The sequence below is a fragment of the Syngnathus leptorhynchus genome, chromosome 4 (genome assembly GCF_054491065.1).
Source record: "Syngnathus leptorhynchus isolate UIUO chromosome 4, UIUO_Slep, whole genome shotgun sequence".
Lineage (NCBI taxonomy): Eukaryota > Metazoa > Chordata > Actinopteri > Syngnathiformes > Syngnathidae > Syngnathus > Syngnathus leptorhynchus.
In genome coordinates, this window is record NC_141198.1 from 2,170,726 (window position 1) to 2,196,438 (window position 25,713).

A 25,713-nucleotide genomic window follows, 5' to 3' on the forward strand; every position below is an offset into this window, starting at 1 on the left:
TCCAAGGTTGTTTTCGTCACTTCTCGAAATTTGCTAAACAAGGTACACCACAGGATTTTTGGATCATTTACATATCTTTCCGTTACCTCTCCCCTCAATGTCCACATACATTACAGCAATACCAATAAAATACACTTAATTTAATGACAATCTACGTAAATTTAAGTCACAAAGACAGTGAGCATGTGGCTTATCTCCTCAAGATAGAAGTTGGCCAGATAACGAATAGGTTAACTCTACTCGGAATAAACATTGCCAATCTTTAAACAGCGAATAAAATGCATAGCTAGAAATTTTCAACAGCTATATACTTATCTGCAAATGTGGAAGCTGTTCCTTTTGCTCACGGTATCGTTTGTCATGCAAAGTGAATACCAACAGCTGACTGTTGTTTTCATTCATAGTTTTTGCGTATTTAGTATGCCTGAGAATGGCTGAATGACATCACATAATTTGTAGCTTTGCATGCTATAGAGTCTTCCACTGTGGCATCACATTTGTAAGCTCTGTGCTAGGACACACACATTCGAGGGCATGTGTTCGCGGCCACACCGTCGAGTGAGTCAGTTGACAGAAGCAAAACAGTCAATAAATCAGTTTTGTGATCACAACAATGGTTTACAACGCAGTGCTGTTTATGATTGTTCTAATCACCCAACTAGAGATAACATACACATATTTGTGATACCGGCAGTGATCATAAACCAGCGGGGAAAAGTAAGCTGTTGTGTGAAAGAACAGCATGATGATCAGATCTTCGCAGTGACCATTATAAACACCCAAGGATATGCTCTAACCACTTGATGTCAAGTACCGTAATTTTCTGACAATAAGTCGCGTTTTTTTTTCTTAGTTTGGTTGGGGGGGGGCAAGTTATACTGAGGAGCGACTTACATGTGAATTTTTTCCCAAATTTTCAAAATTAAAAAGAAAAAAAAGGGGGGGAACCGCGATAAACGAATCGCGATGTAGCAAGGGATTGCTGTAATTTGAATTTCAAGTGACGTCAGCGGCGCGGCGGTTGTTTACATAAAGGACAAAGATTCGATCACGGGATGACGAAAAGGACGACGGGCCCCACGTACTACCAGCATCATTAGCGGCTTTGTTTGTAAGTGACACAGAGAATGAAGAGTTTGAAGGATTTAATGATTTGTAGTGACACAGAAGGCTTGATAAACTATTATGGCTTTTACGCACGCCCGGTCCTTCTCTACGGAGCTCTCTTTCACCTCTGTGGATGACAGTCGGGGGCCGGCGCTCGGCCGGGTGGCTGTCCGTGGACGGTGGATGGGGCTCGGACATGGCTTTTACGCATGCCCAGTCCTACTCTACGGAGGTTTCTTTCGCCTCCGTGGATGGAAGTCGGCCGGGTGGCTGTGGATGGGGCTCGGAAATGGCTTTTACGCACCTCCGAGGCTGGAAATGCCACCTCCAGGGATGAAGGTCCACGCCGCCGCACGCCTGGAAGTCAACTATGTTAACGCTGCAATATAGTTATATACTAGATCTGTGGAATAACGACGAGGCTGACGTCAGGGCGCACACGCGGCGTTGCTGACAAAGGACGAGGAATTTGATCGATGGATTTAATGATTTGGAGTGATGCAGATGGTTTGATAATATTGTTGTAATATGATAGTTATTTGAAATATACTTTATATATCGTTATATGGGCCTGTGGAATAATTAGAAATGCAACTTACAACGAGTCAGACATCAGCGGTGCGGCGCATATGTGGCACTGTTTACATAAAGGACGATCGATGGATTTAATGAATTGGAGTGACACAGATGGTTTCATAAGCATGTTATTTATGTAATAGTTATTAGAATAACTGAATGTTACGTTAGGCCTGTTCTCAGCTCTTCGTTTGTGTTTATGTTACGTTAGCATATTTGTCGTTTATTCTGTTGCTTGTTCATGTCTGTTCTTGGTGTTGGATTTTGTCGAATAAATTTCCCCCAAAATGCGACCTATACTCCAGAGCGATTTATATATGTTTTTTTTCACGTTATTGTGCATTTTATGGCTAATGCGACCTATATTCCGGAGTGACTTCTAGTCCGAAAAGTACGGCAATTTATTTTCTTTCATATGCAGTGGTTCCTAAGATTAAGATCAATTATTGACTGGCAAATGTACCTGTTTGCATACCTATGCAAGTTTTAACTGACATTGCCGTTCAACATTAATCTGCTAATTACAGGTTGATGTTACACGCATTGTTTTTTTCAAACCCGGTTTGGTCATGGACCCCAAATTTTTTTTGTCGGATTTTAAATGGATGATTTTGTAGAAATTGCAGGGCGAAAAGACAAGAGGCGGTTTCTACTTTTGACGACGCAACAGGCGTGTTGTGTATTTTTTTTGTCCTTTCGTGTTCCTCAGTAATATAGCGCTGCAAAACTTCCATCAACACATTCTCCATCCTTCTCATAGGCACCACATTAATAACACAAAGGGTGTACATTCGCAAAATGGAAACAACTCACCGACAGTAAAAATATTTTTGTAAAAGATTCTCATTATTTTGAATAATTATATCATCAATTTTCACCCATAACAATGAGGTTATTCCAAAATGCAAACATCTTATCTTTTTACGTATTTCCCGACTGAAATTTATATTTTTATTATTATATTTATTATTATTATTTATTATATTATTTATTTATTATATTTATTTATATTTTTGTCAGTCTTGCACATTTTTTCACTCAATCATCATGACACTTGAAACCCAGACTTGATGTCTGTCGACCGATGCATTGTGAACGACTAAGATTAAGGAAAATAACTATATCTTCAAAACTTAACAATATCCAGGTCCTTTCTTGATCTGAAAGCCTAAACCAGATGCACAGTATCGGCCCATCACTTCGAAGTGCAACTGCACACAAGTCTAAAAAGTCCCCACTTAATTTGGTCTGGTGTGATCATCAAGTTATTGAGGATTTTAAGATTTTCAGATGAGTTAAAAGTATGAAAATGTAAAATGTTTTCATTTCTAAACAAGATTTGCAACAACAATTAATAAATGTGAATATTTTCCAAATGTACCTTAAATTATTTGCATTGCCCCCTTCAAATATTAGGTTACAGAAACACTGGTCTGGCCCTCTTCAGACAAATTGGAGTGAACGTGACCATAAAATAAATGACAAGATCCCGCACCCCTGCAAAACTTAAGTATAAACTTTAGTATAAAGAGTAATCGATTTCGTAGTGGTACATACTTCTTGATGATTTACTCATTCCTAGTCACTACCTCCAACCTCCAAGAGCGCAAAGTGGTAAATAACGTTATTTTAAATTGTAATGAAAACGACAGTGTTTTGTATAATAAGAATGAATGAGAATTCTTTTTGTCATTATACATAGTATAACGAGATTGTAGCTGCCCAACAGTGCAAAATAAAAAAATAAAGTAATCTTGTAAGGGCAACGTCGCTACTCTCAATGGATGATCTCAAAACAACACGCTTCATCAATATGCTTGCTTTCACAACTTAAACTGAATAAATCACTTACTGAAGAGCCCAGAAAGAAAAATTGGAAACTTTGCTTGACATGCTCACATTCCAGGATATGTTTCTATGTCGCCAGTTTTGCTGGTCAACAGCGACGACCGGGTAAGTTAAAATAGCAGACGCTGACATTTCAGACAGTAAATATCACAGATAGTCACACTTACATGTTGGGGTTCTTCTTCAATGCATTACTAATGTCTTTAACTACTCGTTGAACCAAAACATCCACCTCTGACTGCGACTCCGCCATTTTGGGTCACCAAATGACGTTTACACCGGATAAGTGTTTCCGGGTCAAAATACGGAGGTCATCTCATGTCTCTTACGCTGCATTCCCTTGAAAAAAATCTGTCACTATCATAGTACCAGAAGAGTCCTGTCGGACACTAGACCACCACAGGTGTCCACCAAAAAAAATCTGATTGTTACATTGCAAAAGTCATATTACAGTGTCTTTCTTTAATATTCATTTCATTTCATTGCATTTTTGCAAGTTCAGTAGCTATCATGGCCAACACAGGCAGAAAAAGAAAACCAATCAAATGACAATTAGAACAACAACGACCTAACAAATAAATAGGGATAAGTTTTTTAACGTCAAGACATGCTAAAAGGTTCAAAACCATTAAAGGGGAGACCTTATTATAAATATCTACAATGTATCCTTTTCAAAAAACAGCTGCCTTTTCAGTCTCAATGCAGAGCGAGTTAATATATGCCCAATTAATAGAGGGCTATACCAAAATGTAATAAGTGGGGGTGTACCTACAGTAAAGACCAAGTTAAAATATGCTCAATTGATAGAGGGATACAACGAAATGTACACCTGTTAACCTCCAGTTAACAAAATATTATGTGTTAATCTCGAATGACCAATTCGACAACTTGTATATACAACTTGGTCATGTCTACATGAAAAGAACCAAGTCAGTGTTTGTCTGTGTTGCATAGTTTATACAGCTTATTATCCACACAGCCATCCCTGACAGCCTGCCATTTCTCAATTATTTAAGAACACAGTATTGGTTTCACATCAGAGGCCGGGATTTGACACTCAGAAATGACATCACTCGAGACCTTTTAGCTGCTTTATCTGCCTTTTCGTTGCCACTGAGTCTTTTTTTTATATTCGTAGAGTCTTGTGCGGATGACCTCGCGCTGGGCTGCGGGGGGGGGGGCGTCAGCACCGCAAGAGCGGAGCGGAGCCATGATAATGTTTAAAAATATAATAAAGGGTTTACGAATAAAAATATTCATGTATTGTTCGGATGCCCTGATTTTCTTATTTATTTAAATAAAGAAGACTGTTCATGAAAATCAGTTTGACTTTGAAATGTTTACAAAAGTGTTTAGAAGTACAAAATAAATGTGTAAAAGTACAAGACAGTTTGTTTAAAAATACAATATCGTTTCATTAAACTCTTTTATGGATATGTAACAATATATTTTCTCTACATTGTGGATTTTCATCTATCCAGGTGAATTTTGACCAAGGCCAGGTGGTCTTGGAACCAATTATCCGCGATAAACAAGGGATTACTGCAGTAACGTGCGGTCAGAGGGCCGTGCCTCCCCTGCCATCATGAAAAGGGGAAAAACCTAATTCAATTGGTTTTATTATAAAGTCATTTTCCTTTTAATTTCAGTAGTTTTGTATCATTTTGAACCAAAATTACTGAATTTTAATACAGTAATCCCTCCTACTTCGCGGCTTCAACTATCGCGGCTTCGCTATATCGCGGGTTTTCAAAAATGCGGAAATGAATTATTTTATCGCAGAAATTTCATCATTTCACGAGGTTTCGCGGCCACTTGAGTTTCTTCATTTTCCTTTAATAATGATAGCTTACGTTTAAAAGTGAAATGAATAAATTAAAGAGTCAGTACAGTATACTTTATCGTCACATGTGACTTCAGGGCGTTCTCGCTGTTGTATATTTTGGACTAACTCATGTTCCGTAGTGGGAAAACCCCGGATGTGGGAGGGGGAGCTTCGGGGACGTTCAGTGTCGCGATGTACGGCCAGTGAACTGACTGTGATGAAAGGAATAAAGCAGTACCCATCACGTCGTTGTCCGAACCATGCTTGCTACATCAGAACCTGGAAAATAGTAAAGATATAACACTCTCCACCGGCGGTGGCCTTCATCTGGACATAGCAATACACTGTTAGTCTCGTCGCTAAGGCATGAATGCGGAGCGCACAGTCCATTGATATGAAAGTCCCCTAGCAGCGAGCTGGTTGATGTCAGCGATAAAAATAGAATATCTTCCAAGAATAGCTCAAAAAAATCTAGTTTCTATTTCGCGGAAATTCCCATTTCGCGGTTGGGTCTGGAACGTAACCCCCGCGAAGTAGGAGGGATCACTGTAGTTATTTCAAAACCGAAGATGATTCGCTCGGAGGAGCCAACTTTCTGCCTTGCCTCCTCTGAGGATTGCGTAATCACACTATAATAACCCTATGCTGACAGGCTATGCAGTTAGACTGAAATGCTGTCTGTCTCTACGTCGCTGTTTAAGTGTTCAAACACTGTGGGTATTCCTTCATCCATCCATTTTCTGAACCGCTGTGTCCCCAAGGGGGTCGTGGGTGTGCTGGAGCGTATCCCAGCCGTCATCGGGCAGTAGGCGGGGGACACCCTCAACCGGTTGCCAGCTAATCGCAGGGCACACAGAGACTAACAACCATCCACACTCGCACTCATACCTAGGGACAATCTAGAGTCTTCAGTCGACCTACCAAGCATGTTTTTAGGATGTGGGAGGAAACCAGAGTGCCCACGCGGACATGCAAAACTCTACAGAGGGCCAGAGGTGGACTCAAACCCACACCATCCTAACTGTGAGGCGAGTGTGCTACCCAGTGCGACACCGAGCCGTCACACTGTGGCTATATTAACTAATTTCGGTAGTTCAGATGATGTATATAATTAGTGGTTTTGTCATCTGTAACGTCATGTTTCTTTAGATGAACAAAATGGCTTTGAAGAGATCTAACAGAAGCAGCAAAAAAAAGGTTCTCCAGCCTTATGGCAGGGGGTGTTACAGGGTGATTGTATTGACATACTGCGCCACCCTGTGGCAACCACAGAGCCTTCACCCATAATAGGCCTGTGTCACGTATGGTTACTCCAGTTGTATTTCCTACCTGCAGCATGAATACACGGTGCTGAGACATAGCTGGACTTGTGTCTTCCTTATCACGCGCCACATCCTATAACATGGTGTCAGAAGTCCAAGCAGGACCCGATTATGCCCCACATTCCGCCCGTTGATGAGACAGCGTGCGTTTATTTGTTTTGGTGAGTTTTAGTTTCAGTTAGCCTGCTAGCTTTAGCACCGCGTTGCTGACGTTATAACGTTAATGATGGCTTCGAACATCCCGCCTCCGGAGCCCATGAAGATGGCTGGGGACGCTCACAGGAACTGGAAAAACTTCAGAGCAGAGTGAGGATTATCTGCTGGCGACCGGGCTCAATGAGGAGGAGGAGCCCATCCAAGCAGCGGCGCTGAGACGGCTAATGGGAAACGACTGCCTCCATGTTTGCAAACACAACCTGGGACTCACTGCCGACCAACAGAAGGATGCGGGTGCTATTCTGGAGACACTGGAGAGATACTTTACCCCCACAAAGAACGTCACATTCGAGAGGTACGTTTTTGGAAATTTAAAGCAAGAGGCTTAAAAGAAGTTACAAGGCTAAGAGAAAAGTCTGCCTCTTGTGAATACGGAGCGCTAAAAGATGAACTCGTAAAGGACAGGCTTGTCCTTGGCATTGCTGATGAGGGCGCCAGATGTCGTTTACTAAGAGAAAATGATCTCAAATTGGATCAGGCAATCATGATTTGCCGTGCAGCCGAGGTCATGGACAACAAATTAAAGACTATGTCACTGGGCAACTCTAGGCCTGGAGAGTATCAATGCCACGCATGGGGGACAAAGATATGGACGCAGGTCTGCCGGTAAACCATCTGACCCCACCAACACCAGTTCACAGTCCCAGGGTGTGAGAGACACAAGTACTGTGGCACAAGGCACAAACGCGGGCGAGACCAGTGCCCTGCATTTGGTAAATCCTGCCGCTTTTGTGGCACTGCCAACCATTTTGCTAAAGTATGCATGAAGCGAGGTCAGCACGCACACCAGTTGAACGCCATGGATGACCCGTCGGCATGGGAACAAGAGGACAGTGATGGAGATGGGAGATATGTGTACACAGCAGAGAACGTGAAAGCTGTGAATACTCAAGGGAAGAAGTGGTTTGTCAATCTGCCACTGCAGTAGGGGGTCCAGAGGTGCCAGCTCGACTCTGGTGCCACCTGCAATGTGATGAGCATGAAGGACAAGATGAGACTGGCGCCCAGAATGACTCTTCAGAAGATTCTCACCAGATTGAAGCTGTACAAAAGTGAGTGGATGAACTCATTGGGGTTGTACAGCACACGGTGTGTGCATGCGTGTGAGCATGCGTGAGGACGCGGGCGCACCTGGCTGCCGCTTCTCGCTGCTCCGACTTCGACTCTGACTGATTTTTCATTTTTTTATTTTTTTATTTTTTTCCTCGATCTCAAACTGGATTACCCGCCAAAATACAGAGGATGCAGTTTCAAGAATTTTGGCGTGATCGGTGTCTGCTGTATGCTGGCAGGGCTCGTTGGTGCCGTGAGGCTTGGCGTGGGAGCCATCGATGCAACCTGGACGTGGTGGGCTCCTCGCTGGCCGGTGCTGCCGCGGCTTCATGCCCCCAGGGCTTTGCCCGGTGCACCGCCATCGTGGACGACGCAGATGCTCTCGCATCTAACCATCTGGCTTTCTGCTGCGGCTAACGTCTCCACTCGTCTCCAGGATCCGCCATTTCTCCACGTCCGTCATGGTACTCCACTACACACCCGCCGAGCTTCGCCGACTCGTTCCCGCGCTTCCTCCTTCCGGGGAGTTGGTTAGCGCACTCTGAGACCTTGCCCTTCTGCCCCCCCTACATCCACCCCGGATCTTGCCAAAAAGTCATGTCAAAGTCAAAAGTCAAAGTCTGCTTTATTGTCAATTTCTTCACATGTTAAGACACACAAAGAGACCGAAATTACGTTTCCCACCATCCCACGGTGACTAGACACATTACACAATACACACAATCAAATAGCACAAAGAGTAAAAGCGAATAGATAAGAGCGATGAATAAGTAATAAGCAAATAACTTAAATAAATAAATAATAAATAGATAGATAGATAAGAGGAGCAAAATGGAGCAAGCGTGCATACAGTAGACAGCCAGAATATAGCACAAAAGTACAGGACGTTATGCAGCCGAAGGTGGAGGGGGGAGAGAGTTCAGGATCCTGACAGCCTGGAGTGTGAAGCTGTTGGTGAGTCTGGTGGTGCAGGCTTCTGTACCTCTTCCCAGAGGGCAGAAGATCAAACAAAGAGTGAGCGGGGTGACTCACATCACACAATCGCGGTCGCCTTGCGGGTGAGATGTGATTTGTAAATGTCCTTCAGGGAGGGGAGTGAAGCAGCCTTCATGTTGTATTCAGTGCAGCTACCACCCCACACAGCGATAAAACTGGAGAGGACGCTCTCAATGGTGCCACGTTAGAATGTGGTCATGATGGCAGGAGGAGCACTTGCTCGCCTGAGTTTCCGCAGAAAGTACAGGCGGCGCTGAGCTTTCTTCGCCAGCAACGCAGTGTCGGTGGTCCAGGAGAGGTCCTCACTGATGTGCACCCCCAGGAATCCGGTGCTGCTCACTCTCTCCACCACAGCACCGTCGATGGTCAGCGGCAGGTGTTGGGTGTGACCCTTCCGGAAGTCAACGACAATCTCCTTAGTCTTGCTAACGTTCAGCAGGAGTTTGTTGTCCCTGCACCACGTGGTCAGAAGGTCGACCTCCGACCTGTATTGAGTCTCATCGCCCCCGGTGATGAGACCCACCAGAGTCGTGTCGTCTGCATATTTCAATTTCAATTACACTTCAATTTCTGGAAACTGTATTCCTCACTCGCTGCCTCACAGACATTAAAGACTGGATGACCCAAAACCTTCTCAAACTAAACAGTAACAAAACGGAATGCATCATGTTCAGTCCTAAATCCAGCCTCCCCACCTACCACAGCTCCACACTCTGCATTGACGGTCACTCTGTCACTCCCTCCCCTCTAGTCAGAAATCTTGGACTTTATATGGATCCCACACTTTCCTTCAAATCACACATCAACCACGTCACCAAAACATCCTTCTTCCATCTACAAAACATTGCACGCCTGTGTCCCTTTCTTTCCACCCCTGCAGCAGAGACATTAGTTCATGCATTTATTACCAGACTGGATTACTGCAACAGCATCTTGTACGACCTCACCTCAACTGTCCTTCACAAACTGCAATATGTTCAAAACTCTGCTGGCCGACTGCTCACCCGCTCACCCAGCAGACAGCACATCACCCCTGTCCTCCATCATTGTCACTAGCTCCCCATAAAACAGCCCATACATTTCAAGATCCTTGTCACCACCTATAAGGCCCTAAACAACCTTGCCCCCACCTACCTATCTGAACTCCTACACCGCTATACCCCCACCCGCCGACTCCGCTTTGCTGACGCCAATTTGCTCACCTCCTTTACCTCGACCAAATACCGGACCATTGGAGAAGAGAGCCTTTGCCATTGCTGCCCCCACTCTCTGGAACTCTCTTCCCCTGACCATCCGTAATGTTGACTCTCTGCACTCCTTCAAACACCATCTCAAGACTTACCTCTTCAACTCTGCGTATAACCACTCGTGTGTGTGTGTGTGTGTGTGTGTGTGTGTGTGTGTGTGTGTGTGTGTGTGTGTGTGTGTGTGTGTGTGAATTTTTCATGTAAAGCGGCTTTGAGTATTGTTATTCTACTTTATTTTTATTTATTTTTTTATTAGTGTGAAGGCGAAGGTTATTCTACTTTATTTTTCTTATTAGTGTGAAGGCGAAGGCCTTCACACTATTGTTATTCTACTTTATTTTTCTTCTTATTATTATCCTACTTTATTCCTCCCACTTTTTTGACACCTAACTACTCCCACATGCTTTAACCGATTCACCCCATTCCAACTTTCACACGTTCCAAAAATTCACGGCATGACTGCTAGTATTTGATTTGTTCATAACATTTCCCGTTTTTGCATAATTAGCAAATTTGTGCCTTAAAATCCCCCATTCATTCTTAATGGCGCATTAGACACGAGCGACGTTCAGGAGCGAGTTCAAATTTTGACATCTGACAACTTTTTTCATGATTTCTTTCCTTAACTCATTTATTTAACTCTTTTATTTTTTATTTATTTATTTTTCATTCATTCATTTAGTTATTGATTTAATTTTAATTTAAAAACATCATTTTACCAAACGTCATTTACCATCTTTATTTCTTGATTAATAGCATCATTCCACCACAGCAACACTAAACCGCTGTTTAGCTCAGTAAGAAGAGAATGGAGCTGTAAACACGAGCGCTGTTCCCGTGCGAGTTCGAATCACGCTTGGCCAATATTTTTTTTCATTCAATTTTAACACATCACTTTAATAATTATTTTCATCATCATTAATTTACCATTTGTATTTTATTTAATCATCATTATTAATTTACCATTTTTATGTCATTTAATCATCATTTTGAGTCCCACAATAGTGTGAAGTGCCTTCGCCTTCACACGCAATTTCTCCAGAAATTGCCAATTCTAGTTAGTGTGAAGGCGAAGGCTATTGTTATTCTACTTTATTTTTCTTCTTATTATTATTATTAAACAATTTATTCCTCCCACTTTTTTGACACCTAACTACTCCCACATGCTTTAACCGATTCACCCCATTCCAACTTTCACACGTTCCAAAAATTCACGGCATAATTGCTAGTATTTTATTTGTTCATAACATTTACCGTTTTTGCATAATTAGCAAATTTGTGCCTTAAAATCCCCCATTCATTCTTAATGGCGCATTAGACACGAGCGACGTTCAGGAGTGAGTTCAAATTTTGACATCTGACAACTTTTTTCATGATTTCTTTCCTTAACTCGTTTATTTAACTCTTTTATTTTTTTATTTTTTTATTTTCCATTCATTCATTTAGTTATTCATTTAATTTTAAGTTAAAAACATCATTTTACCGTTTTAACGGCATTTACCATTTTTATTCCTCGTTTAATAGCATCATTCCACCACAGCTACACAAAGTCGCTGTTTAGCTCAGTAAGAAGAGAATGGAGCGTTAAACACGAGCGCTGTTCCCGTGCGAGTTCGAATCCCGCTTGGCCAATATTTTTTTTCATTCATTCAATTTTAACACATCACTTTAATAATTATTTTCATCATCATCATTAATTTACCATTTTTATTTTATTTAATCATCATTATTAATTTACCATTTTTATGTCATTTAATCATCATTTCGAGTCCCACAATAGTGTGAAGTGCCTTCGCCTTCACACGCAATTTCTCCAGAAATTGCCAATTCTAGTTATTATTATTAAACAATTTATTCCTCCCACTTTTTTGACACCTAACTACTCCCACATGCTTTAACCGATTCACCCCATTCCAACTTTCACACGTTCCAAAAATTCACGGCATGACTGCTAGTATTTTATTTGTTCATAACATTTACCGTTTTTGCATAATTAGCAAATTTGTGCCTTAAAATCCCCCATTCATTCTTAATGGCGCATTCAACACGAGCCCTGATCCCGAGCGAGTTCGAATTTTGACATCTGACAACTTTTATCATGATTTCTTTCCTTAACTCATTTATTTAACCCATTAATTTTTCTTTATTTATTTTTCATTCATTCATTTATTTATTCATTTAATTTTAATTTAAAAACATCATTTTACCAAACGGCATTTACCATTTTTATTTCTCGTTTAATAGCATCATTCCACCACGGCAACACTAAGTCGCTGTTTAGCTCAGTAAGAAAACGGCGCTTTAAACACGAGCCACGTTCGGGAGCGAGTTCGTATCCCAGTTGGCCATTACTTTTTATTCCTTCATTCAATTTTAACACATCACTTTAATAATTATTTTCATCATCATCATTAATTTACCATTTTTATTTTTTTTAATCATCATTATTAATTTACCATTTTTATTTCATTTAATCATTATTTCGAGTCCCACAATAGTGTGAAGTGCCTTCGCCTTCACACGCAATTTCTCCAGAAATTGCCAATTCTAGTTATTATTAATATTATTATTATTATTAGGGAAAGAACGCACAAGCTGGACTTTGAGGTTGTGCATTCAGGCCAGAGGCCCTTGCTTTCAACACATGTTGACCAGCACACTTGAGTCCCTGCCTGGTGATGTTCACTTTGAGCTGGACAGCAGTGTGGCCCCTGTGCAGTGTGCCCCCAGGAATGTTCCAGTAGGCCTCAAGTCAGCTGTTAAAGCACAGCTCGATAAATACGAAAAGGACGGAAATTTGACCACAGTCACAGCCCACAGACTGGAACAACAATCTGGTCATAGTGAAAAAGCCGGACAAATTATGACTTTGCATTGACTTGAAGCCACTCAACTGAGCCCTGAAACGGTCCCACTACCTTATGCCCACTTTAGATAACGTGCTGTACAAGCTGCCAAAGGCATGTATATTCACGGTAGTGGATGCGCGTGATGCATTTCTGCAGTGCTGACTGGATGAGGAGAGCAGCCGGATAACAACGTTCTGCACACCATGGGGCAGAAAACGGTGGCTGAAGCTCCCCTTTGGTGTGTTAGTTGCTTCAGAAATGTACCAGAGAAAGTAACATGAGCTCCTAGCTGGATTAACAGGGATTGAGCCCATAGCCAATGATATCCTCATAGTTGGCTGCGGGAATACAGACGATGAGGCCAACCGCAACCATGCCACAAACCTCATTGCCCTGATGGACAGATGCAGGGAAGTTAAGCTCAGACTGAGCCTGAAAACATTGCAGTTCAGAGTGAAGGACGTCTGCTTTCACGGCCACATACTGTCCGCCGAGGGCCTCAATGTTGACCCTGAAAAGTTCAGGGCGGCTCTGGACATGCTGAACCACACAGACGCTAAAGGGTCCAGTGGTGTGTCGGATTTGTGAACTATCTCCAGATTTATGCCCCGCCTTTCAGAGGTATGTGAACCATTGAGGAGGCTGCTGGACAAAGACGTGCCGTGGCACTGGCTGCCAAAATATGATGCTGCCATGAAGGAAATGAAGACACTGGTCACAGCAGTACCAGTCTGGCGTTAACAAGCCATTCACCACGACTCGAGTCAGACAGGTCTGGGCTGCTGCCTGCTACAGGGAGGGCATCCTGTGACTTTTGCCTCCCGCACCCTGACCCAGACGGAACAAAACTATGCACAGATAGAAAAGGAGTGCCTGAGCATCGTGTTCGCCTGTCAACGCTTCCACTACTACTTACATGGTGATGTGACAGCAGAGACCGACCACCGCCTGTTAGTGTCCATTTTCACTAAGCCCCTCCTCAACGCGCCTAAGCGCCTACAGAGCATGCTTCTGACACTTCAGAGCTACTGCCTTACGATGGTGTACAATGCAGGCGCTGAAATGTACATCAGTGACACACTTAGTAGGGCCACCACCCCACCACGGAAAACAGACACACTGTACCGACGAGAAATAGTCTGCAGCATGCAACAGGAGCGGTGTGACGCAGCAGCCATTCAGCAGGCAGACTACCTACCAATGTCAGTAGTCTGCGCCTGGCACAGATCCGAGCACACACGGAGGATGTGTGTCTCCAAGCGCTCAAGGCAGTTGTACTGCAGGGATGGCCAGAACACAAAGAGGAGGCACCCGTACTCATCATGGACTACTGGGCCATCACAGATAAAATAAGCGCACAGGATGACGTGCTCTTCAGGATCCAGCGCGTCATCATTCCGAAACCCATGCATCCGGAAATGCTAAGGAGGATCCACTACAATCATGTGGGTGCCGAAGCATGCTACAGATATGCTCACGAGACATTGTACTGGCCCGGCATGCAAGGGGAGGTCAAAGACTATGTACAGCAGTGCTCTGTGTGTAATGAATACGCGCACAAGCAACAGAAAGAGACCATGATGTCACACCCGCTCACCACGCGTCAATGGCAGCTGGTAAGCATAGACTTGTACAATAACACAACACAGAACATTTTGCTTGTGGTGGACCACTTCTCCAACTTCTGGGAGATCAACCTGCTCCCTGACTTGTCGGCCGGCACCACAATCCGACAAATCAAGGCACAGTTTGCATGTTATGGCGTCCCGGACAGAGTCATCTCGGATGAGGGGAGCCAGTTTGCGTGCATTGAGTTCCGGGCATTTGTGAGGGAGTGGGACTTCGAACACGTCATGTCCTCACCGCGGCTAATGGCAAAACGGAGTCAGCTGTAAAGATTGTGAAAGGCCTGTGCAAGAAGGCTGACCGTGCCAGGGAGGACCCCTGAAAGGCCATTCTGCATTGGTGAAACACGTCCACTGAGGGCATGCATTGCAGCCCGGCACAGCGGCTCATGTCACGAAGGCTGAGAACCCTTCTTCTGGTCGCCGACCAGCTCCTTGCACCTCAGGTCATCACAGGGGTTTCCGACAAGCTGAGGGGGAAGCGTCAAGTGGCAAAGTTAATGTATGACAAATTGGCGAGGAATCTGCCGAAGCTGAATCAATCAATCAAGTCAAGTTTATATACCCCTAAATCACAAGCAGTCTCAAAGGGCTCTGTCCTCTGCATTTAACCCATCCCCATGTGATTTTGATCCATCCCCTGGGGGAGAGGGGAGCAGTGAGCAGCAGCGGCGCCGCGCTCGGGAATCATTTTTGGTGATCTAACCCCCCAATTCCAACCCTTAAATGCTGAGTGCCAAGCAGGGAGGCAATGGGTTCCATTTTTATAGTCTTTGGTATGACCCGGCCGGGGTTTGAACCCACAACCTTCCAGTCTCAGGGCGGACACTCTACTACTAGGCCACTGAGCTGAATGTCAGCCCATCAGGATGAAGCCGCTCCCGGGAGACAGGATGGGCAGATGGAGGCGAGGGGTGTGCCTGCAGCAGTTGGGACTCCGGTCCTATCTGGTCGACGTGGAGGTGACAACATATCGACGCAACAGAATTGATCTTCGAACGGCCGAAGCGACCCCTGCCCAGCCGCCGGCTCGACCAGATTTGACCCCAGAGCAGCATGCGAATGGAGGCAGCAATGGAGGTGGCTTTGGTGGTGCCGCGTAGTCTCCGCTGTCTTCACCTGCCCCAAGGTCACCGCCGTCTTCTCCACGAGCCAGAGACACAACACGCCGCGTGCTACAGGGCCGGGCGTTCACCCGGAGTGGGAGGCTGATTAAGCCTCCAGACAGACTTAACCTCTAGGTCTCACACACACACACACACACACACACACACACACACACACTGACACACGCACACACATTGAGACATTCATTCGAATACACTTGAATACAACATGCAGGGACTGGGTGCACTCTCAAACACATGTGGACTGTGAATTCTGTTGAATAAAAAAAAAAGGGAGTGAGTGATTAAAACAAAAAATAAGTGATGTTCTGATTTATTGTGATTTTGATGACAGGTGTGTTCTTATCCTGCTACTATGTCGTGTCACGTTCTATGGCTATATATTTGATATCTGATATTTGATGTTGAACCAGGTATTGCTATCTGAGGTTGAATCTGTTGTTACGAATATGTTGTTGGTCTTCAGTTAATTTACAGGCAGCATTGTTCCAGTGTGGATACTTTACCAAAGAAAGGGAGATGTTACAGGGTGATTGTATTGACATACTGCGCCACCCTGTGTCAGCCACAGATCCCTCACCTATAATAGGCCTGTGTGGCGTGTGGTTACTCCAGTTGTATTTCCTACCTGCAGCATGAATACACGGTACTGAGATGTAGCTGGACTCATCCTCTTCCTAATCACGCACCATACCCTATAACAGGGGGTGCAAGTTATCCCGGGATGCTTCATGTGCCCACCTGTAGAATTAGTGATCTCCAGTTCAAATTTACAGTGAACAACTGAGGAGCAGTCGTCCATTTATTTCATTTTACATTCGTTTTTTTGTTTTTACATTTTGTTTTACAATGGAGGATTACAGATCCAAACGATTTTCAACTATGGATTTTCGGTTGAAGCAGGAGGTCATCAGTACAGGAAGACCAACTCCGGAGTTAAAAGGTTTGATTCGGACAACAGGACTTCGGAGCATGTCTTTTCAAACGGAGTTGTACGCACAATCGAAAACAAGTTTTTGATTCAATGTGCTTTATTGAGTGTTTTTATGTGTGAAGACTGATGATATGGGATTTCAATTATAATAGTTCAAATAAAATAATGAATAAGCTACTCTAGAGCAGTGTTCCCCAGCCTTTATTGTGACACGGTTAGGTGTCGGACAAATTTTACCGGGGTAGGTGGGGGAGACGACGTCAGTGTCTCCCCAGTCATGAACCTTACCGCACGTCACTGGATTACTGTATATGTTACATAAAAACCCAAGACCTGCAAAAAAGTCTCTTGAAGTTATGCTAAAACTAACAGGAAGTTGGACATTTTGAAATTACTTTAAAATTTGGCATAGCTTTTACTTTAAAAGCTGCTGTAACATTACCCTCTTAATCCTATTTTATAAAATTTCCACACTTTTGATGACAGTCTGAAGACATCTACGTAAACCTTTTTTTTTGTCCTGCATCCAGGTCAACTGGATCAACTATATATTTGTACACAAGTGTGTTTAGGCCTTCAAGATGCTTAAAACAAAAAGTTCATGAGTTTGCAAAATTCTGTTAACTGTGGCAATGCAGTTCCCTACTTTGATTTTTTTTTGTTTTTTCAAATTGGCTCAGTTTTTGCCTGTTTATAAAGGTCCTGTTAGAGGTTTTATCAGACCTCGCAGAAGTCGCTGCTTGGGCTCTAATAAATTCTACAAGAAAATAGGGATCTTGAAGAAGTCACTGCTCGGGCCCGAATAATTCCTACAAAAACAAATCTGTGTTATTTTGTTTTTTTTTAGGGTGTCAATAAGAAAAGAAAACTTTTTGAATACTGAAAATTCTTTTCAAGGTGCAGTGAGGTAAAGGTTTTGAATTTCAATGCATGCATCAAGGCCACAGCCTTCACAAAATTGATGGTGTACCCACCAAAGTCAGCTGGGTTAGGCTTCATCTTACATAATATTAAATTAGTAAACGCGTTCAAGAAAATTGATGGATGGACAATTATGTGTATTGCACTGTCATGTAGTGACCATGGAAGCACATTTGAGCTTTGCCTAGTCACGGACCATGTTTAGCCATTATTTCTCCAGCCTGGTGGTATAAATATATCCATCCATCCATCTTCTTCCGCTTATCCGGCGTCGGGTCGCGGGAGCAGCAACTTTAGGAGGGACTCCCAGACATCCCTCTCCCCAGCCACTTCATCTAGCTCATCCCGGGGGATCCCAAGGCGTTCCCAGGCCAGCCGAGAGACATAGTCTCTCCAGCGCATCCTGGGTCGTCCCCGGGGTCTCCTACCGGTGGGACATGCCCGGAACACCTTCCCAGGGAGGCGTCCAGGAGGCATCCTGAGGAGATGCCCGAGCCACCTCATCTGGATCCTCTCAACGTGGAGGAGCAGTGGCTCTACTAACAGAGTCTCTCCCGGATGACCGAGCTTCTCACCCTATCTCTAAGGGAGAGCCCGGACACCCTGCGGAGGAAACTCATTTCGGCCGCTTGTATCCTGGATCTCGTTCTTTCGGTCACGACCCATAGCTTGTGACCATAGGTGAGGGTAGGGGCGTAGATCGACCGGTTAATCGAGAGCTTTGCCATTTGGCTCACCTCTCTCTTCACCACGACGGACCGGTACAGAGTCCGCATTACTGCAGCGGAAATGCTGCACCGATCCGCCTGTCCATCTCGCGCTCCATCCTGCCCTCACTCGTGAACAAGACCCCCAGATACTTGAACTCCTCCACTTGGGGCAGGATCTCATCCCCGATCCTGAGAGGGCATTCCACCCTTTTCCGACCGAGGACCATGGACTCGGATTTGGAGGTGCTGACCCTCATCCCAACCGCTTCACACTCGGCTGCGAACCGCTCCAGTGAGAGCTGGAGATCACGGCCTGAAGAAGCCAACAGCACCACGTGATCTGCAAAAAGCAGTGACGCAATGCTGAGGTCCCCAAACGGGACCCCCTCAACGCCTCGGATGCGCCTAGAAATTCTGTCCATAAAAAATATTAACAGAATCTGTGACAAAGGGCAGCCTTGGCGGAGTCCAACCCTCACTGGGAACGAACCCGACTTACTGCCGGAAATGCGGACCAAACTCTGGCATCGGTGATACAGGGACCAAGCCGCCCTTATCAGTTGGTTCGGCACCCCGTACTCCCGAAGCACCTTCCACAGAACCTCCCGAGGGACACGGTCGAACGCCTTCTCCAAGTCCACAAAACACATGTGGACTGGTTGGGCGAACTCCCATGCACCCTCGAGGATCCTGCCGAGGGTGTGGCGCTGGTCCACTGTTCCACGGCCAGGACGAAAGCCACACTGCTCCTCCTGAATCTGAGGCTCGACCTCCCGACGGATCCTCCTCTCCAGCACCCCTGAATAGACCTTACCAGGGAGGCTGAGAAGTGTGATTCCCCTGTAATTGGAACACACCCTCCGGTCCCCCTTCTTAAAGAGGGGAACCACCACCCCAGTCCGCCAATCCAGAGGCACCGTCCCCGATGTCCACGCAATGTTGTAGAGGCGTGTCAGCCATGACAGCCCCACAACATCCAGAGCCTTTAAGAACTCCGTGCGGATCTCATCCACCCCTTAGGCCATGCCACCGAGGAGTTTTTTAACTACCTCAGTGACTTCGACCCCAGAGATCGGAGAGTCCACCTCAGAGTCTCCAGGCCCTGCTTCCACAATGGAAGGCGTGTCAGTGGAATTCAGGAGGTCTTCGAAGTATTCTCCCCACCGACTCACGATGTCCCGAGTCGAGGTCAGTAGCACACCATCTCCACCGTAAACAGTGTTGACCGTGCACTGCTTTCCCCTCCCGAGACACCTGATGGTGGACCAGAATCTCCTCAAAGCCGTCCGTAAGTCATTCTCCATGGCCTGACCAAATTCCTCCCACGCCCGGGTTTTTGCCTCAGCAACCGCCGAAGCCACGTTCTGCTTGGCCATCCGGTACCTGTCAGCTGCCTCCTGAGTCCTGCAGGCCAAAACGGCCCGAGAGGACTCCTTCTTCAGCTTGACGGCATCCCTTGCCGCCGGTGTCCACCAGCGGGTTCGGGGATTGCCTCCACGACAGGCCCCAACAACCTTAAGGCCACAACGCCGGTCGGCTGCCTCAACAATGGAGGCGCGGAACATCGTCCACTCAGACTCAATGTCCCCCGCCTCCCCCGGGACGTGGGAAAAGCTCTGCCGGAGGTGTGAGTTGAAGCTCTTCCTGACAGGGGATTCTACCAGACGTTCTCAGCAGACCCTCACAGAGCGTTGGACTGGCATTTTCCCCCACCATCGGAGCCAACCCACCACCAGGTGGTGATCAGTTGACAGCTCCGCCCCTCTCTTCACCCGCGTGTCCAAAACATGCAGCCGCAAATCCGATGACATGACTACAAAGTCGACCATCAAACCACGGCCTAGGGTGTCCTGGTGCCAAGTGGACACATGGACACCCTTATGCTTGAACATGGTGTTCATTATAGAAAATCCATGATGAGCACAGAAGTCCAACAATAGAACACCACTCAGGTTCAGATCGGAGGGGGGGGGGCGTTCCTCCCAATCACGCCCTTCCAGGTCTCACTCTCATGAGCATTGAAGTCACCCAGTAGAACGATGGAGTCCCCAGAAGGAGCACTATCCAGCACCTCCTCCAGGGACTCCAAGAAGGGTGGGTACTCTGAGCTGCCATTTGGTGCATAGACACAAACAACAGTCAGGACCCGTCCCCCCACCCGAAGGCGGAGGGAGGCTACCCTCTCGTTCACCGGGGTGAACTCCAATGTACAGGCGCCCAGCCGGGGGGCAATAAGTATGCTCGACGCCTTTCACCGTGGGCAACTCCAGAGTGGAAGAGAGTCCAGTCCCTCTCGAGAGGGCTTGGACCAGAGCCCAAATTATGTTTGGAGGCAAGTCCGACTATGTCTAGTTGGAACCTTTCTGCCTCACACACCATTTCGGACACCTTTCCAGCCGGAGAAGTGACATTCCATGTCCCTAGAGCCAGCCTCTGCAGCCGGGGATCGGACCGCCAAGGTCCCCGCCTTTGGCCGGCGCTCAGCTCACTTTGCCCCCGACCCCTTTGGCCCCTCCTACAGGTGGTGAGCCCACGGGAAGGGGGACCCACGTTTTCTATTCGGCCCATGGGCGAAGGCCCGGCCACCAGGCGCTCGCCTTCGAGCCCCACCTCCAGGCCTGGCTCCAGAGGGGGGTCCCGGTGACCCGCGTCCGGGCGAGGGAAAACTGTCTTTTTCATCATGAGGGGTCTTCGAAGCCGTGCTTTTTCTGGCCCCTCACCTAGGACCCTTTTGCCATGGATGACCCTACCAGGGGCATGAAGCCCCAGACAACATGGCTCCTAGGATCATAGGGGCACGCAATCCCCTCCACCACAATAAGGTGACGACTCGCGGAGTTTTTTTTTTTTCTTTCATTATTCTTATCCAATTGGATTTTTTCTTTTATATTTTTTTTAACCTCATCTTGTCTTCCTCTAGTGTCACTTCACGGGATGCTTCATGCCGAAAGGGGGGGGATAACCTCCCACCATTCCGCAAATGGGAGTGTACCTTCTTCACGTGCTTTGTAAATGCGCTGAAAAAAAGCACTTGTGTGTTTTGGTGTGGATCTTTTTTTTTTTTTTTGTACAAATGGGGAAATGTGGACGCAATATTTTTTCAAGATATTTTCTAGAAATATTTGTTACACAGAAATATTTGTTTTTAAAAAGCTAAACTACTTCTAAAAAGGCATTTTGAGCACAACATGGTGTAGAAAAGCATTTACCTTGCATTTACCATTCATACACTATTAAAATGAATACCTAAAAAAAATAATGAGGAAGTTCAACATTTTGGAAAAGCTGCATATTTTCCATTTGATTTCCAAGTAATTTATGTCTGCTACAGAAATACATCTTGTCTGAAATAACTATTCTAAAAGAACAATAAATGTCACCTGCACTTTCAACAGAAAATATATTTAAGAAGGTTTAAATAGGTTTAAAGAGAATAGAAACATCTTTTCAGGGCTTTGACTGTTTATTAGTATTGTTTGGAATAATAAAACAACCCTAGAAAGGAGGCAATTAATCAAAAGTCCAACAAAATCAGTCTAGTGAAATAATGTCAGATACATTGTTGTCAATCACTCCTCCAGCAGTCCTTCCTCCGCCTGCGACGTCCTGGGTTTCATGAATGGAGCCAGCTGTGTGGGAGTTTCTTTCATAGCGGCTACTGGATGAAGAAACCAGGGCGGAGCTTGTGCTAGCAGAAGTAACACTCTGCATGGTACTTGTCAGGTTTTCCAGAAACATCTGAGGCCTGTAATGCTGAAGAATAACTTGAAAATGAAATCGGCAACAAACAACCCTTGCAAGAACATGTAAAAATTTGTGATACCAGAAATCACAAATTTAGACTATAAGAGACTATAAGAAAATACTATATTTCAATGCAGATATAGACTTTTCCTATTGTTTGTAAAAAATGGACTTCAGGTTCTGGGTGACGGAAAATGACTGATTCCTGCTGACCTGAACGGAAAACAATGACAATGTTGTGCTTGTTACACCAGCAGATATCACCAATAATGTTTAAATTTACTTCAAAGAAATAATTATTCTATCATAACCTGACGGAACAAGATGTTTTAGTACAAACATTAGAACTGATATTCGGTTCAGTGAATAACTATCCCAGACTCTCCCCCAAAGTCAACATACATTGATTTACACTCAAATAATAGTATAATTGTTCAAGGAAACGTGAAGCGACTCCAACATTGGCACTTATGTGATAGAACTGTATTAAAAATGGTGTCAGTGCTACAATTGTTCATTCATTCATTCATCTTCTGAACCGCTTTGTCCCCACGGGGGTCGCGGGCGTGCTGGAGCCTATCCCAGCCGTCATCGGGTAGTAGGCGGGGGACACCCTGAACCGGTTGCCAGCCAATCGCAGGGCACACAGAGACGAACAACCATCCGCACTCGCACTCATACCTAGGGACAATTTAGAGTCTTCAATCGGCCTACCAAGCATGTTTTTGGGATGTGGGAGGAAACCGGAGTGCTCGGAGAAAACCCACGCGGGCTCGGGGAGAACATGCAAACTCCACACAGGGAGGGCCGGAGGTGGAATCGAACCTGCACCCTCCTAACTGTGAGGCGGACGTGCTACCCACTGCTCCACCGAGCGTTCCCGTTCGTAATAGTTTTATTTATGTGGCTCGCTCTGGAGCGCGCAGGTCCCTGCGACAGTGCCAGGGGGCCACTTATTATTGATTTTATGACACAATAATCCGGGCTGATCTAAATTTAGACGTGGGCCGGATTTACCCCGCAGGCTGTACTTTGAACACTACTCTATGGCTGATTTTAGAGAAATGAGCACCCTCTCTGCAGCTGCGCAGTTGAAGTGCCCTGTCACGTCTGTCATTCATTAATAATAATTTCACTACAGTGCCCTGCTTTCGGCTGGTAACCGGTTCACAGGGATGAGAATTTTCCGCGGATTTCCGTGTTTTTTTCCGTCGAAAGTATCATTTTCGTGAATCGTGTAAATCCGTTGAGAAATTTTTTTATCCATCCATCCATTTTCTGTACCGCTTTGTCCCCACAGGGGTCGCGGGCGTGCTGGAGCCTATCCCAGCGGTCAACGGGCAGTAGACGGGGGGCACCCCGAACCGGTGGCAGAGACGAACAACCATACACACTCGCACTCATACCTAGGGACAATTTAAAGTCTTCAATTGGCCTACCAAGCATGTTTTTGGGATGTGGGAGGAAACCGGAGTGCCCAGAGGAAACCCACGGGGGCTCGGGGAGAACATGCAAACTCCACACAGGGAGGGCCGGAGGTGGAATCGAACCCGCACCCTCCTAACTGTGAGGCGGACGTGCTAACCAGTGCCCCACCGAGCCACAGAATTGTTTTGAATATATATAATATATATATAATAGATAGGTAGGTAGGTAGGTAGGTAGGTAGGTAGGTAGGTAGGTAGGTAGGTAGGGAGGGAGGTATGGAGGGAGGTATGGAAGCGGCCCGCCAGCTGGCTGGGCCCACTCGCATCGTTTGGCACATCTCAAGGCAAATTTAGTTAAGCTGTAAGTACGGAAATCGGCTCGCCTCTGTAAACCTAACTTACTGGCAGCAGTGATACGACAACATCCGCCTTATTTTCAGCAGCATTTTGGTGCTACTTTCGTCACATCATTTCCACTTGTTAATTTACGCAGAGAACTAGCGTTTTTACACTGCCACAATGTAAATTTGCGATTGGGTTTTCATCACTTGTAGACGAGTTATTTAATTAGATAGATCTAGGGCCTACTCAGCAAAGGTTTTCGCCAGTATGAGGATCGTGCCAGGGAAATAGACAAGCCGAACGGGATCAAGAACTGCTTCAGATGGGCATGGCTCGAGAGCAGCGTCATTGTTCAACTCGGAACACAGTCCGTAACCACGTGCCTGACAGAATATATCTGCGAAGTAGATGTCCTAGGGAAGGTTTCGTGTATTTTCTGTCAAGATATGATCAGCTATGGAGGTCATGGCGCTAGGAACATTAAGAAGCACATTATAACAAAAAAAACCCACAATTTAGAAAGCAATATGATGTTACATATAAGCTAATGTTACGTGCTATTGTCGTGATATTGTTAATACCCCCCAGGACCCCGGTCGGGCCCCCAGACCCCTGGCTACTTTTCAGTGTTGCCATTCTCATCCCGTTCAGGGTGTCCCCCGCCTACTGCTACTGGGATAGGCTCCAGCACGCCCGCGACCTCCGTGGGGACAAGCGGTATAGAAAATGGATGGATGGATTTCACGAAAAAACTTTGATAGTCTTTACAATGATTTCCAATGGGGAAATTATGATTTCTTGCTTCCTTCTTGACGTCATCAACCAAGACATGGAGGGGAGGGGCCCTATTTGTCATTAATAGTGGGTGTTTTTAAAGGCATTTGTTGTTTCATTCATTCTCCAAAATGAATGGATAAAATAGAAAATGGGTGTTTTTAAAGGCATTTGTTGTTACATTCATTCTCCCCCCAAAAAAATGGATAAAATAGAAAATGGTAACAGTTTTCATTTTCCTGATTAAAAAAAACTAACTGGGCTAGCTAGTGAAGAATGAACCCTTCTTAGTTTACCATTCCTTTGATTGGTCTCACAAAACAGAGAAAGAGAGAGAAGATAGAGTGAACGCGAGCGACAGAGATAAGTGATACATTGAGAGTAGCGATAGATACTGAGATATATAGAGATAGCAGAGAAGTAAAGACAAAGGTAATGATAGAAAGAGACTGAGATAGAGATAGTTAGAGACAGATATAGAAAGAGACAGAAAGAGATAGAAAGTTATATAAGGATGTACAGTGGAGCCTCGGTTTTCGAACGTCCCGGTTCTCAAACAAATCGGTATTAGAACAAAAAATTCAAGATTTTTTTGCTTCGGATGTCGGAGGAAATTTCAGTTGTCGAACCTCGCGAGATGAACCTAGAGGACCCACATGCCAACAGACTCGTTATTACATTCTCGTTACTCTGAGGATTGCATCAACTCTAATCATGCCTCCAAAGGAAGCAAGTGGGAGCAGTAAAGCCATCCTAAAACACAAAGACGCTCTTAAAGCAATGTGATAGTGAGCGCCCGGCGAGCTGCAGTTGTGCGATCGGACCAAATTAAGCTCCCTGCGCACTGAGTTCCACTTAAATTTTCGAAAGAAATCAGGAAAAAATGTTTTCTACAATTCCACGACGGTTCTGTCACAATAATGCGACCAGCGCGGTGCAGTTGCGCGAAGCACTACGGTTGCGCGTTCGGCGGTATACTACAGTTGCGCGTTAGGCGGTGCGCTGCTGTTGCGTGATCTGACAAAAATGCACAACTGAAAAAAATGCTTAAAAAAGGCGTTTTTTTTTTT

At 45.2% G+C, this 25,713-nt stretch overlaps 2 protein-coding genes and 1 pseudogene across 7 annotated transcripts in view; 1 reads left to right on the forward strand and 2 right to left on the reverse strand.

Moving 5' to 3' along the window:
* The window catches only part of ptar1 (protein prenyltransferase alpha subunit repeat containing 1), a 91,455-nt gene extending 87,607 nt beyond the window's left edge, over nt 1–3,848 (reverse strand). Inside the window, exon 1 of one of the 2 annotated variants that reach the window (XM_085909033.1) lies at nt 3,699–3,848. In XM_085909033.1, the coding sequence (XP_085765159.1) occupies nt 3,699–3,784 (86 nt within the window). In that variant the 5' untranslated portion in view covers nt 3,785–3,848. The remainder of the gene's footprint in view (nt 1–3,698) is intronic. The other variant, XM_085909032.1, reaches the window with a different exon arrangement.
* Nucleotides 3,849–6,524: 2,676 nt separating this feature from the next.
* LOC147057630 (uncharacterized) lies at nt 6,525–23,805 on the forward strand (annotated as a pseudogene). Its single transcript, XR_015065792.1, has 2 exons — nt 6,525–7,189; nt 8,187–23,805. The product of XR_015065792.1 is annotated as an uncharacterized LOC147057630 (transcript).
* pias2 (protein inhibitor of activated STAT, 2) overlaps nt 21,801–25,713 on the reverse strand; it is a 109,254-nt gene continuing 105,341 nt past the window's right edge. For all 4 annotated transcript variants that reach the window (XM_085908826.1, XM_085908828.1, XM_085908827.1 and 1 more), the window contains one exon: nt 21,801–22,109. In XM_085908826.1, the coding sequence (XP_085764952.1) occupies nt 21,888–22,109 (222 nt within the window). In that variant the 3' untranslated portion in view covers nt 21,801–21,887. The remainder of the gene's footprint in view (nt 22,110–25,713) is intronic.